Below are 18,543 nucleotides of genomic sequence, written 5' to 3'. Positions count from 1 at the left end.
TGTCAGTCTTGACAGCAGTCATGTTTACCCTGTGAGCCATCTTGTTGGCCCTCCAGCCTTCCCTCTATAAACATAATGTGGAGAATATCTGTGCACTCTGACCCTTTGTAAGCCATATAACCTGTGTAGGACAAATTCCAAGACTAGTTGCCGGGGTTGGAGAAGAGGCTCAGCAGAAGAGCAAGGTTTGGTTCTAGCACCCACTTTAGGTTCTCACAACCACCTGCAACTCCAGCTCCAGGGGCTCTGATGATGTCACTGGCCTCAGCAGGCACCTACACACACACACCACCACCACCACCACCACCACCACCACCATCACAACACCACACCATAAGATACATATAATTTTAAAACATCGCTCATTCTTTTCAAAGGCTTTCTGAGTTCTCTAGCTTAGTGGCTCTTGGGAAATCCCACTTTCACACACAAACCTGGAGAGCGCTCACTCCTTTGTGTGTTCATCAGTGCAAACTGTAGAACTTGAAAATGTTTGCCAGTGTGGACAGTTGCAGCACACCGAGCTATGTGAGTGACATGCCAAATGTGGCTGTCACCTTGCCGTCTACCAGGCTAGTCTTTTCCTTGATGTGCCAAATTTCTTTGTTTTCCTAATTTTGGAATTTCTATGCTTTTATTTTTTTCTGATATACTAGAAATCTTTTTAAAAATGTTTTTAATCTTTTTTTTTTTGAGACACAGTCTCACTATGTAGGCTGTCCTAGAACTCAGTCTGTAGTTGAACTGCCTGCCTGTGTGAGATTAAAAGCCTGCACCGATACATCTAGCAATTATCTAACTTTTAATTTTTATGTATACTCATGTATGTGTGTGGCTAGGTGAGTATCTGCCATGTGTGTAGGGGGATCACAGATGACAGAAGGAAGAGAGCCAAGTCCCTTGAGTTCTAACCAGCTGTGGGCAGCTTAACATGCACACTGGGAATCAGATCCAGGTCCTCTAGTGCACACTGGGAATCAGATCCAGGTCCTCTAGTGCACACTGGGAATCAGATCCAGGTCCTCTAGTGCACACTGGGAATCAGATCCAGGTCCCCTAGTGAGTTAACTGTTGAGCATCTCTCTAGTTTGAAAATGTTTATAAATATGGTAAATATAGAGAGTGAAGTTGTACGTTTGTATGTGTGTATGTTTCTATGTATGTATACAAACATGTACACGCATGTGTGTGGAGGCCATGCCTCAACATCAGGTGTCTTTCTTGATTTTTTTTTTTCTCTACATTCTTTACTGAGTCAGGGTCTCACACTAAACAGGTACTTGCTGAGCGGTGACTCCTACCAGCTTGTCTGATCTGACTGCTCTGGGTCAGCCATGGTCATCTGGTTGGAGATCGGAACTCCACCCCCTTATGCTTCTATAGCAAGCATTTTATCTACTGAGCCATTTTCCCAAGAACTCATTACATATTCAAAGTCTCCTCCTGGTTCATCATTTTCAGGGACATAAAAAGCACCCTGGTTTTAGTAATGATCTAGTAATTTAGTAATGCCTAAGAACATTGAATTTACTGCTTTTTCTTTCAGTGCTTAGGGGTGGAGTGCTGTGTGAGATTCAGTCTCAGCCCTACCTTCCTGCTGTTCACCACATAGGCTGTGCTTTCCAGGGTCCTCAGTGCTGGGTCCCTGGGCTGCCAAGTCTCCACCACAGTAGCTTCTGTCTGTGTCTACATCCTCAGCCCCAGTACACAGGTCCTTTCCATTGCCTTACACCCCAGCAACTCCCCGGCTCTCCTTACCTCACGTATTCGTGCCCGGGATAGATGTCACATAACATAACATCCCTTCCATTGCCAAGAATATTTCACTTCTCTGATAATTCATAATCTGGTCTCCTTCTCCTCCTCTTTTCGTTTTTCTTTTGCCTTTTCAAGACAGAATTTCTCAGTGTGTGTCCCTGGTTGTCCTGGAGCTCTTCAGACCAGGCTGGCCTTGAGCTCACGGAGATCCACCTGCTTCTGGCTCCTGAGTGCTGGGATTAAGACACCAGTCTTTTCTTTAGTCGCCTCCCTCCTCCTCTTCCTTCTTGACAAGCTCTTGCTCTGCTGACGTGGCTGGTCACCCTTCTGCCCTGGCATCTCGAGTCCTGCAGTTATAACTGGAAGCCACCATTCTCGGGTCTCCTCGCTCACTCGCTCCCTCGCTCACTCGCTCTTTCTTTCTACTTAACCCTGACTGTCATGGTACTCAGGTAGACCAGGTGTCCTCAAGAGAGCCTGGATGCCTCTGCTTCACGAGTGCTGGAATTAAAGGTGTGTGTCACCACCACCTAGCATGTGTTCTCTTTATCTTTACCAGATAATAACTTCTCGTGTTTTCATGATCGTATCTGGAATTTACTAATGTCCCTTTCAACCCAGCACTTAGGAAACAGAAGCAAGAAGATCAAGGGTAAAGGTCATCATCCTTGACAGCATAGCTAGTTCAAGGCCAGCATGAGAATTAAACAAACAACAACAAAAACAAAGATGCGAGATGGCCTGTTAGTTAAAAGAACTCACTGTTTTCAGGCGGCTCACCTATAATTCTACCTCCAGGGGATCTTCTGGCCTCCACAGACAGAGAGACGCATGCACACCAATAACAATTTTAATATTTTAAAGAAGAAACAATATTTTAAGCACAGAGCTATAGATCAGTACCACTGAGCAGCAGAGAGGCTTTGCTTTTGCTCCGGGATAACTGTGTGGTGGCTCCTCAGGGACGACCTGGCCCAGCTGCCCTTCCTGACCATGTGCATCAAGGAGAGTCTGCGGCTGCATCCCCCAGTCTTACTAATCTCCCGCTGCTGTTCCCAGGACGTTGTGCTGCCGGATGGCCGGGTCATCCCCAAAGGTGCCTTCGGTATCAGTGGGAAGTGGGTAGGGTGGTGGTCCTCAGATGCAATGTGGACCTGTCCTAACTGTCACCTTACTCAACAGGGAACATCTGTGTCATCAGCATTTTCGGGGTTCACCACAACCCTTCAGTCTGGCCAGACCCTGAGGTGTGACCCTACCCTTTCTCCAACTCTGTTACCTGGGAAGAGGCACAGGCCCGCCAGAGAAACTAGAACTACCGTCCTGGAGAAGGGGAAGAGACATGACCTGTTAACCTGGTCTTTCCTGGCCTACAGGTCTACAACCCCTTCAGATTTGACCCAGAAAACCCACAGAAGAGGTCACCTCTGGCTTTTATTCCCTTCTCAGCGGGGCCCAGGTGAGGAAGTGGTCTTGGGTGAGGAGTCTGGGTCTGGAAGTGGGGCCAGGGGACAGTTGGGTGGATGAGGATTCTGTGTGTCCTCCCCGACCTTTGCCTGAGTTATGTGCAAAGGTTTGCAGAGCCCGCGGTGCCGAGGTCAAAGGCTGTCGCCCTGTACTCCGAGCCCCGCCCTGGTCTGCATTGGCTGCTGGGTCTAGGACAGGTCCCAGGAATATGGGCACCCACTCAGGGACCCAGGCACATCAGCGCCCCCTTGGCCCTCCTGACCTTGCTCGGCTGGGACTGCGCCAGGTTGGGTCCGAGGACGCCTGGCTGGGTCCCTGCGCAATCAGAGCCCCGACCCCGTCCTCCCGCAGGAACTGCATAGGACAGACTTTCGCCATGAACGAGATGAAGGTGGCGCTGGCGCTGACGCTGCTGCGCTTCCGCGTCCTGCCAGATGACAAGGAGCCGCGCCGGAAGCCTGAGCTGATCCTGCGCGCGGAGGGCGGGCTGTGGCTGCGGGTGGAGCCGCTGGGAGGGGGCGCACAGTGACCTCACAGCTGCCTTGGGACCTCCTCACCCACCCTCCTACCTCTTTAGATCTCTGAATAAACAGAACCGCTTCCAGTTCCTTGAGTGTCTATGAGCATCAGAGTTAGAAAAGAGGAATCTGGTGATAACATACTAGAACAAGGGGGCACGTTCCAGCTCCTGCAAGCAGCAGAACTTGGCAGCTTTGGCCATGTGGTTCTGGCCTTATATTTTAGAGGAGGAGACCACTGGGACAATTGATGCTGATTATCTGGAGCTAAGAAATTAGTGATGATTAAGAAGAGACCAGCATCACTGAGGTGAAATCTTCTGGGAAGTGTTTTCTGAGAGCACAAAAACTGTGTTCCAGAGACAGCCAAGGTTGTACCTCATGCTGCAGCTGTACTTGTTAATGTGTAAGAATCACCCAGGTGGCACTGGTTTTGAAGGCATGGAGTCATCATAAAGGACAGCTGAGGCTTGGGGCTGTGAGAGGCCGTGAAAGGCCATTGGTGAAGGTGCAGGCTAAGTTGCAGTTGATGGCCCAGGACTGAGGGGCTCATGCAAAGGATTTGAGGCTTGGCACCATGAAGGGAGCCTGTGAGAGGTCATTGGTAAAGCCCAGTTGCAACAGAAGACCCCAGTATATTAGGGATGCCCTTGGAGGAGCCCAGAAGATCATGTGTGGATCCCAGACATTGAAACGAGAAGCTGTAACATTGAAATTGCCTTGGAGACCAAAAGATGTTAAAGATGCCAGAACAGCGGGATATGTACCAAGGAAAGCTGCTAACAGGGAGTGGAACCAGCCCAGGAGAAAGAAGTTTGTTGTCATCAACAAAGATGAAAAGGAGTTGAAGATTTGAAGACCACTTTGACAGCAGGCATGGAGATGCAGAGTTTGGAGTTTGCCCAGCTGGTTGTCTGACTTAATTCAAAGATTACAGTTAAGTGATTGGATGGATCTCAGAAGAGACTTTGAACTTTGGACTTTTAACATTGTTGATACTGCTGCAGACTATGGGGACTTAGAAGTTGGACTAAATGTACTTTTTATTATGCTATGTTTAGGTATGGCCCCCATAGACTCATGTGTTTGAACAAGCCTATGGGGGGCAGGGAGTGGAATGTGATGGTTTGCAAATGCTTGGCCCAGGAAGTGGCACTAGTAGAAGGTGTGGCCTTATTGGAGGAAGTGTGTCACTCTGGGGATGGGCTTGGAGACACTACTCCTAGCTGCCTGAGGATGCTCAGCCTGTCCCTGGCTTCCTCTGGATGAAGATGTAGAACTCTCAGCTCCTCCTTCACCATGCCTACCTGGATGCTGCCATGCTTCTGCCTTGATACTGGACTGAACCTCAGAACCTGCAAGCCAGCCTAGATTAAATATTTTTATTTATAAGACTTGCCTTGGTCATGGTGTCCTTTCACAGTAATAAAACCCTAACTAAGACACCCTGGTTGTCATTGTCCTCTAGAGGAGCAGGGCCAATACAATGAAAATCCGTTAATAAGGGATTTATTTGTTCGAGTGCCTTACACAATTCTGGCTGAGATGTGTGGTAGAAAATTGAGATCCCTGCAGTTACTCAGTCCTCTAGGTGGATGTCTCCACGTGTCAAAACTGGAGATTATCTGAAGACCCACTGATTTCCTGCCCACACTGGAAGTATGAGAAATGTGGCTTTCAACATCTGCAAAAGTGGCAGGGTCATAGTAGAGCCACTCAAAAGCAAGGAGTGAAGGCGGGCAGAAGCAAGCAACCCTGCTTTTCCTTCAGACCTCTTTCTATGTAAGCTGTGGTGAGAAGGGGCGCCCTCCTGGGAAGGCCTTTCTCTTCACTTCATCTTTCCCGGAAATACCCTCATAACCCACCTAGAGGAAAGTCTCTTGGTTGAATGCAGATCCAGTCAAGTTGACAACCAAGATTGAGCACTACCCTCCCCCCAGTATCCAGTAAGCACATTGTACGGAGGGGACCTGCACAATGTAGTAATTTCCCTACACACCCTACACTCTGCAGACAGTTCCTGCTCACAGCGGCTCCAGTAGTGATTACCAGGCCCCTCCTTCACCCCCTCTTTTTGCCTCTTTTTTCTACTCCTCAATGGATAGCTCATTTCTCAGCTGTGAGGGCTGCAGTCAAGAGCTGGCCATCCCCACAGTCAGAGAAAGATGGAGGGGGAAGAGGACTCACTCAGCATCCCTGGTTCCATCTTCTGCGTGGACCTTGTGTCCTCAGCACCCTTTTTAGTTCCACCTTACGTGTGCTCTCATCCCTCTACCCCTTGACCCCCACACCCCACATGTTATCACAGCCAAGCTCTTTATCTTCGCAGTCTGACCTGGGTACACTCTAGCAGAGCTGTTTTCTTTATTCCTGCTCCCTGCTGTGCTTAGACCCTAAGATTTACAAGGAGAATATGAATTTTCCCAGGCTGTGAGGCCTTGGGGCAGGAGCATCACTGAACCTCAGTTCCATAGTGAGAAATGTCGCATGTCACCCTTCCACCTTGCAAGCTGCTCTGGGGTCAGGCTTAACCTGGTCCTTGTCTTCTGGCATCTGAAATTCAAGTTCTTTTGCCTAGTGCATGTGTCCTGTCCTTAGAAGGGGCATGGCTTCTGGACATGTGATGACTCAGAATAAACCCTGCTCACATCCCCATTCTTGCCAATCATCCCAGAAAGAAGTGCCCAAGTTCTAAAGATCAAGTGCATTACGACCCTGAGATACCTTATCTTTAAACAAGGCCAGCCCTACCCCCATAGATTGGCCACCTTCCCAGGCCAAGATAAAGCAGCTAGATCTGGAATGGATCGGCTGCTCCAATCCAACCCAGCCCCTCATGAACCCTTCCAGGTCAGGAGCCAGAGGCAAAGATGTCCCTAAAGAAGAGAGAAGAGACTGTGGGGAACTTATGGAAAGTTACCAAGCTGCTGGCCCAGGGGGGCTATTAGGTAGGGTCTTGGAACAAGAATAATATAGCTTCAGGGAGCACATGGTCCAGGCTGTTTCCAGGCAACCGAGTCACTCACCGGTCATGCCCAAATGATTTAGATGGTGCTTAACTTTAATCAGTCTCTCTTCTCCTCCATGTCTTCCCAGGCTAGCCTCCCTCTCTTCCTCCTTCTCCTCCTCTTCTCTCTCTTTTTTCCCTTTTCCACCTCCTCATCATTACCACTGTCTTCTGCTCCCCTTCCCATATATTTCCTTAAGTATCCCTGTTCCTGCTCTGTCCCCAGCCTGCACAGTCTCTACTCCTGTCCACTGTCTCTGGAGGCCCCTGTTCTCCTCTGAGCTTTTGTAAAATATGAGTTAGAAGGCTGGGGTTGTAGCCCAGTTTGGACAGTGCTTACATAACACAGAAGAAGGCCCTGGGTTTGATCTCCAGTTCTGCATAGATTGAGGATAATGGAGCACACCTGTAACTCCAGCACAGGGCTTGGAATTAGAAGGCTTAGAAGTGTAAGTCATCCTTAGCAACATAGCATTACACACTGTCTCCAAACTTAAAATGCATTAATTATGATCATACAGAAGAGTAAATATTAAACAAATGGTATCTGGAATAGTACTTTTTCTTATATAAGAAAAGAAAGTTGGTGATGCGTGTCTTTAGTCCCAGAATCCAGGAGGCAGAGGCACGTAGATCTCTGTGAGTTCAAGGCCATCCTGATCTATAGAACAAGTTACAGGACAGCCAGGGATACTCACAGAAACAGTCTCAAAACAAAACAGAAAGAAAGGAAGAAGAAAGGAAGGAAAGAAGGAAAAAAGGAGAGAGGAAGAAAGCCAGAGAGATGACTACGCAGTTAAGAATGTTTGCTGCTCTTCCAGAGGCTCGGTTCTGCTCATCCATCCATATCCTGTGGCTAACCACCTGGAACTCCAGCTATAGGGGAGCAGATTTCTTGTTCTGGTTTCCAATGGAATATGGAAGCATGGGCACAGAGAGAGAAACACAGACGGACAGACAGACACACACAGGAATAGCTTTATCTCTTGCCATCTCTGCATAATTAAGAAAGTATTGACTTCAACAATTAATCTCTTCCCTACACAACTCCCCTACTTGGTGCGCTTTCTAGTTCCAACCAGTCACATTCTTGATCTTTAGTATTGGACCTGGAAACCCCAATTGGGGTTCATTCTTTGTTTCGGCTTCAGAACATCCTGTCTCTACTGAGGAGATGACTTGAATGGCAAGCTCTCCAATCCCATAACCTTCTAATGCTGTACTGAAAAGCTGGTGCCTGCCATCTTCACAGCCCATTTAGACAAGAGCTCGTGGGATGGTCAGGTACTAGGTTAGCCATATTCTGATTGCCTAGCTTGAAAATTCTAAAATCCACCCTTTTACTAAGTATACCAAGTCCTTGTAGGAGCAGGGATGCTGGAAATACGGAACCTTGTCCCACATTAATCCCAAGATTCAGATGTCCATGGTTTTTACAAGCCTATGATAATTCTCGTCTGCACCAGGCTGATTCTACCCCCAACTTGGCCACTTTCCCAGGCAAGGAGGAGGCATCCAGGCTTGGCAGGGATTGGCTGGCATAGAATGGCTCACCCTCCAAGCATCCAGAATCGAGGGACAAAAGAGCCCCAGAGGAAGAGAGGGAAGGTATGGTAGAATCCTGTGCCTGAGAAGAGGTGACAGACCTGGGGTGGTGACATTTTTGGGACCTAGTCTGGAACAGGGAGGGTACAACCCAAGGCCAGGGGAGGGCAGAAGTTCAGTTGGCCAAGCAAGAATGCCACGGGGAGCCAGCTGGCCTTGGGAATAGTAGTTTCTGAGTAACTGAAGCCTGGTTATTTTTGCATAATTTAGGGAGGTATTGACTTCAATCAGTCTCTCTCCTCCTTTATGCTTTGCTAGCTCTGGTCACCCCCTCGTCACCACACTCCCCTCCCTCATTTTCCTCTCCAACCTTCTTCTTCAACATTTCTGTGGCTCTCACTCCTCCTTTCTGCTCTGTCCTCTGTTCAGTGACTTGAGATTCCAGTCTCTTTCTGGGACCTCAGTTACTCGATGCACATTTATTCACCCATCAGGATGTCACAGCTGAGCCTGTCCTGGCTGGAACTGGGGCCTGAGGTGGCCTTCCCATGGCAGACCCTGCTGCTGCTTGGAGCCTCCTGGATCCTGGCCCTGATTCTGACCCAGATCTATGCTGTGTATAGGAACTATCGTCACCTCCGTGATTTCCCTCAACCCCCCAAAAGGAACTGGCTTATGGGTCACGTGGGCATGGTAAGAATGGTACGGGTGGGAGTGTCAGAGTGGACGGACTTTTGAGGGACCAGGAATGGGACAGGTGATATTGACCTTTGGTGTACCTTCCCAAGCCTTTCTCGCCCCCTGTATTCCCACCACAGGCTGCTCTGGTGTTTCTATCTTTCCACACAGAAGGACAACAGAGAGATTCTCACGGTAGGATATACAGAGTGAGAACTCCTGGCCCTTCCTGTGTCTACTGTTGGACTGGAAGCTCCAGAAAGGCTGTGACTTTCTTTTTGTGAGCCCGTCTCTGTTCTATGGTTTTCTCCCATTGATCTTCGATATCTCTCCTTAACTGTACATAGGCAGGGCACAGCTGGGCTAGAGCAGAGCTGCAGGCTGACTCCCACTGCCCCTCCCTGGGCCACTTCCTCCTTACCATGCTTCTTCCCTAAGATAGTGAGCCTTGTCTCGCTATCTGGATAAAAAGCTGTCCACTCACCCTCCTATGAACTTTCCTTGACCCCACCCTTTACCCCATACTATGGACTTTGATTTACATCTGCTCTTCCACTTGGGTGGCTTAATCCCAAGGTATTTCACTTGCAAATGGATCAGTGTGAGCTGTATACAGAGAATCAGGATGCTCTGTCAGGCTAGTGGGCAGTTGGTGCTGGTTGATAACACACACACACACACACACACACACACACACACACACACACGGGGCGGGCGGAGAGTGATATATCGGGAGTGATGAGAACATCCTGAGACATGTGTCCTGACGTGGTGGTGTTGTTGTGCTGACATCAGGATCTACCGCCCACCTATGCTACATAATACGTACCAGTCGTTGTTCTAATAGACTAGTCTGTACATCATGGTGCTGCCCTGAACACTGAAGATAATTTGTGATATCGTGGCATTTATGAATCTGAATGTATCTATCTAAACATAGAAATGTGTAGGGAAAATAACAGCAATTGAAATTCTTTAGCTCCAATGCAGACTTAAGAGATCAAGGTCACTTGTACAGTCTGTCTTTGACAAAAACATCATTATGCAGTACATGATCATGTATATACAGTCATGTATACATACAGATACATATCCATAGATATAATGTATATATATATATATATATATATATGTAAAGTAAGGTAGAAGAAAGAAGGGGTTCATTGCGTTATAGGAATTGACTTATACCTTTATAGAGGCTGAGGAGTACCTCAGCATACCATGTGAACACTGGAATTCCAGAAATGTAAGCTATGAGCAACTGAAACTTGAAACGACAGTGTGAGGACCCAGGGGTGTATGGGGGACCAGGTGTAAATACTGGGATTCAATGTCTCAAGGACTTAAATTTTGACACCTGATGGCAGGAGAAGATGCATGTCCCAAGCTCTGGAAAGAAGACTAGATTTCCCCTTCTCTGTCCATTGTCTCTAGATCTTTGGTGAGTTGGTTGGTGTCGTACACACACACACACACACATACACACACACTTGAAGCACCAGCACAGACACGCCCAGAGGTCATGAGCGTATGTTCCTGGGCATCTCTTAACTACCTCAAGAGTGACTCTCCCTGTGTTGTTTGCAGGTGACCCCTACAGAGCAGGGCATGAAGGAACTGACTCAGTTGGTGGGCACCTACCCCCAAGGCTTTTTGATGTGGATGGGGCCGATGGTCCCCGTTATCACTCTGTGCCATTCTGACATCGTCCGATCTATCCTCAATGCCTCAGGTACCCATGGTGGTGCTGGGAATCTGTGTGGCTCCTGCAGTGGTCCAGCCTCTGTCTTTTCTTCATGGTTTCGCCAGCTCCCACATGACTCTCTTCCTCTGCTATTCCTTGCTGTACTTACTACTTTCTAGTATTCTGGACATTCTGCATCCCGACATCTTCAAGCCAAGGTCCTCCCCCTAGAGAAAGTCAACTCTTGAGCTACAACTTGACAACTTGACAGGGACCGGGACATCCCTAACCTTGTGGAAAGGGAGCCTAACAGCTGAGTGGAGAGTCTCTGCTAGGGTGTGTGCAAAGGCTTCCTGGAGGAACTGTTGCTCAAGCCATGTTTTCAGGTTTGAGTAGAAATGTTGAAGCCAGGGTCAGGTGGCCCAGTGGGCATCAGAAACATCTAATGCTCAGACCTATAACCAGAAAAGTAAGCGGTTCTATGCTCAGAGCAGTGAGGGAACTTGTGGCTGTTATAAAATCTAGTCTGTTATTTCTATAGCACGCACCTCTGAGTTCATCTTTCCACGCTGTCCAGTCGGTCAATCGCCTTACGTTGATTGGTGTCTTGTCAGAGCCCAGAATCTTTCCCATCACAGCTAGCTGCCTACTTTTGCATTCTTCACATCTTGGGATAGGCCAGGTTAAGAAGGGAAAGAGATGGACAACCACAGCTTTTGTCATTTGCCAGGCGTGGGTCTGACACTCTGATTGCCAAATTATTTCAAGTGTGCCCTGGAACTTGAAGACCCCACTTTACTTTTCTAAAAACGTCTGTGCGAGGGCATGTTTGTGTGAGCGCATGCATGTGTATGCTTTGGCATACACATGGAGGTCAGAGGGCATCTTGATCCTTGCCTTCCACCTTGTTTGAGACAGGGTCCCTCGCCGTTTACTTCCAAATATACACGCTAGCTGAATCTCAAGCATCTGGGGCCAAGAGAGAAACCTCTTGTATCTGGCTCCTGTCGTATCTGGAGAAATAGACATGTGCTGCCACATCTGGTTTGGAGGATTCAGGCTTTGATGCTCAGGCTAATGCAGCAAGTGCTTATATCCTCGGAGTATCTCCCCAGTCCAGACCCTGCCACTTTCATGGAGCCCATGCTTTGTGCTCCAGATGGACACTATACTTGCTCCAGCTTAGCCACCACTGAGGTCTCTGTGATGCCTCCAGCTGATAATGCATTGTGAATCATGCAAGCAGGCTGGGCTGCGGCAGTGACAATCCTGTATCCCTCTCACGTGGACATCCCCTGTCCCACGTCTCATTGTGCCGCTTGTGTTGTGAGCATAGCCGTGTGATGCCATCTGTGTGGTCACAGCTCTTGCAGGTTCGAATTTACATTTCCGTCTCCTGTTTTGCATTTCTATTTGTCTCACCTGGGACTGCATGAGGATGGCCATGTCTGCACGTAGCTGCAGCTCTGACTGTTTGAGCTGTGGCAGGTTCTGTGAGAGAAACCTTTGGAGATGGCCTTCTTATCTCGCTTTTCACCACTATCTGAGATCTAGGACCCAGGGTCCTGCTGAGAAATGATGGATATCAGAGTCCTATCTAAGACTTTAAGAACATCCAGGTGCAATCACATATTAATGGCACTTTTGCTTATTTGGAGACATTGTTTTGATACTCAATCGAAGCAAGGCCCAAACTCTGTTTTGTTGTTGTTGTTGTTGTTTTTGCTTTAACCTCTGAAATATTGGAAATTACAAGAGCCGCCATGCCTTAGTTACTTTTTTGTTGCTGTAATAAAACACCATGACAACAGGCACTCGTAGAGGAAGAGTTTATTTTTGGTTAATGGTTAACACAAAGCAGGAAGAGCAATCGTGAACTTTCAATACCCGCTCACAGTGAGGTACTTCCTTCCACAAAGCAACAACTACTCAACCTCCCTAAAAGTGCCACAAGCTGGAGACAAGTATTCACACACGGAGATGCTGTCACTCAAACCACCACACATGAGCATTCACAAGTCCTGTGAGGGGCTTGTCTGAGGGTCACATGAGGTCTGTCAGACAATCTGGTCCGTGTTACAGCATGAGGCATCATGTCAGGGTAGTTCTGTGTGCTAAGGCCATGCTATGCCATGTTAGCCCTCCTGGTTCATGTGATGTGTCCCATATCGGTTCAGGAGATGTCAGACACCTGGCGTGCCTAGATGACAGGGACATGGGTTTCAACAGATGCCACCGAGCTGTAATGGACGCAGATATGGCATACCTGTTAGACTATGTATAAGCCATGCAAAGTGGTACTGCAGCATAATGTGGCGTGGTAGGGTGTGACTTCATCTTACTTGCTGACACTACTGTTTCCTCTTTTCTCTTTCAACTTTATGCTGCTTCCTCCATCCTTGGTTCTTGGCATGTGGACTTTGGGAGGGAAGTGCAGACTTGTGGGAGGGGTCCCCACTCACACCATGACCCACACCATGACCCCTGGCTGTCCTTGTCCATGGCAGCTGCTGTTGCACTCAAGGATGTGATATTCTACAGTGTCCTAAAGCCTTGGCTGGGTGAGTACCTGCAGGTGACAGGCAAGGGTCACCCTTGGGGGTCAGGGATGCCACTACTCTTGCCTTATACTGTGGCTGCTCTATCAGGAGATGGGCTCCTGGTGAGCGCTGGTGACAAGTGGAGCCGTCACCGTCGCATGCTGACACCCGCTTTTCATTTCAACATCCTGAAACCCTATGTGAAGATTTTCAATGACAGCACCAACATCATGCATGTGAGCTGCTGGAGCACAGAGTGGCAGCCCCCTCTTTCCCAAACAGTGGCTATTCCTGAGTTTGGGTGGCTGGAACATAAAATGAGGAAGCTGGGGCAGGGGTTGAAGTTAGGTGGAGTCTCAAGGAGCCAAGGTCCAACCTCAACCTCCTCTATCTACTTTTGCCAGGCCAAATGGCGACGGTTGATTTCAGGAGGCAGTGCCCGTCTGGACATGTTTGAGCACGTCAGCCTCATGACTCTGGACAGTCTGCAGAAATGTGTCTTCAGCTTCGACAGCAACTGTCAGGAGTGAGTCCTTGTTGTGAGCCTCGAAACCTGGTCTGTGAACCAAAAGGAAGGAGGATTGGTCAGTGGAATCAAAATGGCCTCTCTTCAGGACATGATCCAGAACCAACACTAAAGATTTGGGAAAGGAGAAAGTGGTGGAATTGTTTCAATAAAGCCACAGAGATGGTGACAATCAGGACTTGTAGGACAGGCAGTGAGGAGACACATTAGAAACAAAGTTTAAGGCACCAGCAGTGTCTAGACCATAAAGCCAGTAAAGATGTACTTAGCCTGTGGTTCCAGGGAAACAGTGAAGGTGTTTGCGCTTGTGTTAGTTAGTGAAGGTGTTTGCGCTTGTGTTAGTTAGTGAAGGTGTTTGCGCTTGTGTTAGTTAGTGAAGGTGTTTGCGCTTGTGTTAGTTAGTGAAGGTGTTTGCGCTTGTGTTAGTGAAGGTGTTTGTGCTTGTGTTAGTTAGTGAAGGTGTTTGCGCTTGTGTTAGTTAGTGAAGGTGTGTGCGCTTGTGTTAGTTAGTGAAGGTGTTTGCGCTTGTGTTAGTTAGTGAAGGTGTTTGCGCTTGTGTTAGTTATATTTACAACATGGTAAAAGTACGTGAGAAAGCTTGAATGAGGGAAGGATTCTTCTGGCTCATGGTTCCAGCAGCTTTAGTCACTGGTTGGCTCCATTACGTTTGAGCCTGTATCACAGCACAGCACAGCTGGAAGAACCTGTTAAAATAGTCTGATGCCTCATGGCATACTTAAACAGACAGACATGCAGATAGACTATCCATATAGAGAGCATACCTAATGTCCTAAATTCCTCCACACGAGGGACTGGAGAGATGGCACTTGTGAAGGACCCAAGCTTGGCTCTTAGCACCCTCATAAAAGTTTACAACTATCTGTAACTCGAGTAACAGTAGACCCAACACACACTTCAGTTCTTCAAGGATAAGGATTACATGCACACATAGAGTGTAGATACATACATCAGGCAAAACATATGACATAGAAATAAAATTTTTAAAAAATGAGACAAGGTCTCACTATATAGCCTTGGCCCTACAACTCACTATGTAGGCCAAGTTTATCTATCTACTAATCCATCCATCTATCTATCTATCTATCTATCTATCTATCTATCTATCTATCTACCAATCCATCCATCTATCTATCTATCTATCTATCTATCTATCTATCTACCAATCCATCCATCTATCCATCCATCTATCCATCTATCTATCTATCTATCTATCTATCTATCTATCTACCTATCTATCCATCCATCCATCTATCTACCTATCTATCTGTCTGTCAGTCTGTCTATTTTGCTGTGCATGGTGGCACAAACCCTTAATCCTAAAACCCTAGAGTCAGAGGCAGACAAATCTCTTAGAGTTTGAAGCTAGACTAGACTGGTCTACAGAGCAAGTTCCAAGATAACCAAGGCTACATAGAGAAACTCAGTCTTGAACCCCTCCCCAAATACACACACACACACACACACACACACACACACACACACACACACACACCTTTGGGAGCTGAGGACAGACATGCTCAAAAGCAAACTCCTTCTAGGGTCCAAACTTCCCTACCTTCTTCCTTAAACTGTTCGTCCAGCTTGGGCCTCATTCTCTTCCAGAAGGTACCAGAGTTAAGCTCACCTGCCAGTGTCACTGTTTCTACTGTCAACTCATCTTGTGTCTACATGACTTCATGGAAGTCAGTACTGAGAGCTGCCCCTGCGGTTTGGGAGTACAGAAGTGTGGAGGCAGCTCACAGAGATGTGATTAGTTTTTTGAGAACTGACTCTCAGGGCTCATTCCCCTGCCTCTGTGAACTCTCTGGTTCTCCATACCCAATGGCTCCTGGCTGGTGGGGAGAGGCACAGGACTCACATATGTTAAATGGTTGCCTCCTTTGCCTAAATCCTGCAGGAAGTCCAGTGAATATATCTCTGCCATCCTGGAGCTCAGTGCCTTAGTGGCCAAACGACATCAGCAGCCTTTGCTGTACATGGACCTTCTGTATAACCTCACGCCTGATGCGATGCGCTTCCGTAAGGCCTGCAACCTGGTACATGAATTCACCGATGCCGTCATCCAGGAGCGGCGCCGCACCCTCCCAGATGAGGGTTTGGATGACTTCCTTAAGTCTAAGGCCAAGTCCAAGACTTTGGATTTCATTGATGTGCTGCTGCTGACCAAGGTGGGCTTCTGGGGACACTGATGCCAAATACTGAATCCAATAGTGTGAGCTTGATACAGAGGACACTGTGCAAATCCAGGCAAATCCCTCAACATCACTGATTACAGAAGCCCCTTTATTAGTCACAGCAACAGGCAAAGCCAGAATAGGATGCAACAGTGACTCCCCATTACCAGTGCCCCCTTTTCCAGGGGGACGAAGTGTTCACCTGTATGCACAGTGAGGTTTTCACCACACAAAAAGGGCAATTTGTTCTCATCAGGTGGTTCACACATAATAACAAAGGCACCTGAAGCTAATTCCCCTCAGGGGGTTAAGTGGTGAACAAAGGGGGGGGGGATAGTGAAAGAAAGGGAGAGAGGGAACTTCCTTCTGAAGTTACACAGGCTCTTTCCAGGACAAATCTAGATATACAAACCAAATGTTTGCACAGGACGTAGGATTCCCTGGATCTACAGCACTTTAGAATGTGGGTAGAAGTATCTGGAGTAAGGCTGCATTTCCAGTTTCCAAAGCAAATTGGCATGCAGTCATCTTCCATATCAAGTCACTGTCAGTTTCTCAGAAATTCTCCATGGAGACATTTCTGGGTGAGATGTTGACTCCTCCAACTGCGGGCAACATGGGAGACAGGATACCCAGCAGAAAGCCAGGAAGTTTGCACTGTACCGGAAAGAACAAACGAGAGATGGTCAGGGGTCTTGCTTTGTCTTCAGGATGAAGATGGAAAGAGGCTGTCAGATGAAGACATCAGAGCGGAGGCTGACACCTTCATGTTTGAGGGTGAGGGTCCCATATGGGACAGAGAGAAGGCAGGAGTTTATCTGTCTTGAGACTTGTTGGGAAAATCCAGAATCTTTCTATTCTATCCCTTGATCCTTTTCCTAGCCTTTCTCTGGTGTCACTACCTTACGCTGTCCTCAGTGAGGTGCTGAAGCAGTGCCCGGACCCACATCTGCCCATCTCTCCCCCAGGCCATGACACCACGGCCAGTGGCCTCTCCTGGATCCTGTACAACCTGGCGAGGCACCCGGAGCACCAGGAGCGCTGCCGGCAGGAGGTGCGGGAGCTGCTGAGGGACCGAGAGCTGGAGGAGATTGAGTGGTGAGCATAGCTCCTCCTGGCACATTAGTGAGCCCCTCCTCCTCACACGGAGAAAGAGTCACTCTTTTTGTTGATTCTCCTACATTTGCTCATGGACACAGAATCTGAGCACAGAGGAGAGACCTGGTACCAAGTCTGACTAGCGAGGAAGCGGTTGTTGGCTTTGGTGCAGACTAATCAACAGTGATAATTGATAAAAGAAAGTCGTGCTTTACACGTGTTCAGTGAATGCACTCTCTTTTCTCTGCAGTAAACCTCATCTTCCATGACTTCATCTTTCTCCTGTACCCTAGGTCTGTGGTGATATGTCCAGGGACTCAGGAGTACTATCTGGGCATTGCAGTGTGTGGAGCTAGAGAAATGGCTCAGCTGTTTAAAGCACTTCCTAGTCTTGCACAGTTTGGTTTACAGCATCCATGTCTGATAGCTCACAACCATCAGTAACTCAGTTCCAGTGGATCTGAAGCCCTTTCCTGTACACACACACACACACACACACACACACACACACACACACGCACACACACACAAAGTTTAAAATAGCCAGGTGAAGTGATAAACCCCTTTAATTCCAGCATTTGGAAGGCAAAGGCAGAAGGACCTCTGAGTTTGAGGCCAGACCAGTCTACCAAGGGCTATGTAGAGAATCTCTGTCTTGATAAAATAAGATAATAAAAATAGAAGTCTAGGATCCCTGGATCATTCAGCCATCCAGCCTTATTCCAGAAACCTCTCCTACAATGGCTTCCCACCCCCAATTTTGCATCCATCTTGTCTGAAGTTCCAAAGACTTAAGATAGACGAGACCAAGGACTAGTTAGAAGGTCCCAACTTGGCAGATCAGTCTTAATTTAGAATATGTCCTAGTCTGCTACTGTTTTAGTTACATTTGATCCACCTAGGGCTTATTTTATCCCTGTGAGAAAAGGTTTCACTGATCCACGTGAACTGTCAGCCTCCTGTTGCTCCCTGGTTAATAGTTGAAGGCGTTTCCTCAGGGACGACCTGGCCCAGCTGCCCTTCCTGACCATGTGCATCAAGGAGAGTCTGCGGCTGCATCCCCCAGTCACGGTCATCTCCCGATGCTGCACCCAAGACGTTGTGCTCCCAGATGGCCGGACCATTCCTAAAGGTACCAACCATATGGGGGAAGGGTCCTGGGCAAGCAACAGTGTCTTGTCTTGAAACCCCCTCTTGTCCCACAGGTATCATCTGCCTTATCAGCATCTTTGGAATTCATCACAACCCGTCTGTGTGGCCAAACCCTGAGGTGCTGCCTCACTTATTCCCTGTAGTGGTGTGGGGATTTTAAGGGAGGGGGTGGGGCTTTGACCTGGGAAATCGGACCTCACCTTCCCCGGAACAGGACTGGTTGTACTGGGCAGTCACTCATCCACCTTGGCTCAATATCTCCTGCAGGTCTACGACCCCTTCCGCTTTGACCCTGAAAACATCAAAGACAGCTCACCTCTGGCATTTATTCCCTTCTCGGCCGGGCCCAGGTGAGGGCCTTGGTGACACTTGGGC

The 18,543-nt window shown here is 48.1% G+C and overlaps 1 protein-coding gene across 1 annotated transcript in view; it reads left to right on the top strand.

Annotated features, from left to right (window-relative positions):
• Positions 1-18,543, top strand: part of LOC308435266 (prostaglandin E2 omega-hydroxylase CYP4F21-like) — a gene marked incomplete at its 3' end in the record, with an annotated part of 36,841 nt that overhangs the window by 17,769 nt on the left and 529 nt on the right. Inside the window, exons 11-25 of the mRNA XM_080935940.1 lie at positions 2,721-2,854; positions 2,941-3,005; positions 3,135-3,217; positions 3,577-3,750; positions 8,790-8,988; positions 10,561-10,705; positions 13,165-13,218; positions 13,306-13,433; positions 13,602-13,723; positions 15,627-15,912; positions 16,629-16,695; positions 16,887-17,016; positions 18,015-18,148; positions 18,222-18,286; positions 18,436-18,518. Of these exons, the coding sequence (XP_080792066.1) occupies positions 2,721-2,854; positions 2,941-3,005; positions 3,135-3,217; positions 3,577-3,750; positions 8,790-8,988; positions 10,561-10,705; positions 13,165-13,218; positions 13,306-13,433; positions 13,602-13,723; positions 15,627-15,912; positions 16,629-16,695; positions 16,887-17,016; positions 18,015-18,148; positions 18,222-18,286; positions 18,436-18,518 (1,869 nt within the window). The remainder of the gene's footprint in view (positions 1-2,720; positions 2,855-2,940; positions 3,006-3,134; positions 3,218-3,576; positions 3,751-8,789; positions 8,989-10,560; positions 10,706-13,164; positions 13,219-13,305; positions 13,434-13,601; positions 13,724-15,626; positions 15,913-16,628; positions 16,696-16,886; positions 17,017-18,014; positions 18,149-18,221; positions 18,287-18,435; positions 18,519-18,543) is intronic.

Source organism: Micromys minutus (assembly GCF_963924665.1).
Source record: "Micromys minutus genome assembly, chromosome: 22".
Lineage (NCBI taxonomy): Eukaryota > Metazoa > Chordata > Mammalia > Rodentia > Muridae > Micromys > Micromys minutus.
Note: the sequence above shows the minus strand (reverse complement) of the source record. Positions and strands in the feature narration are given on the sequence as shown.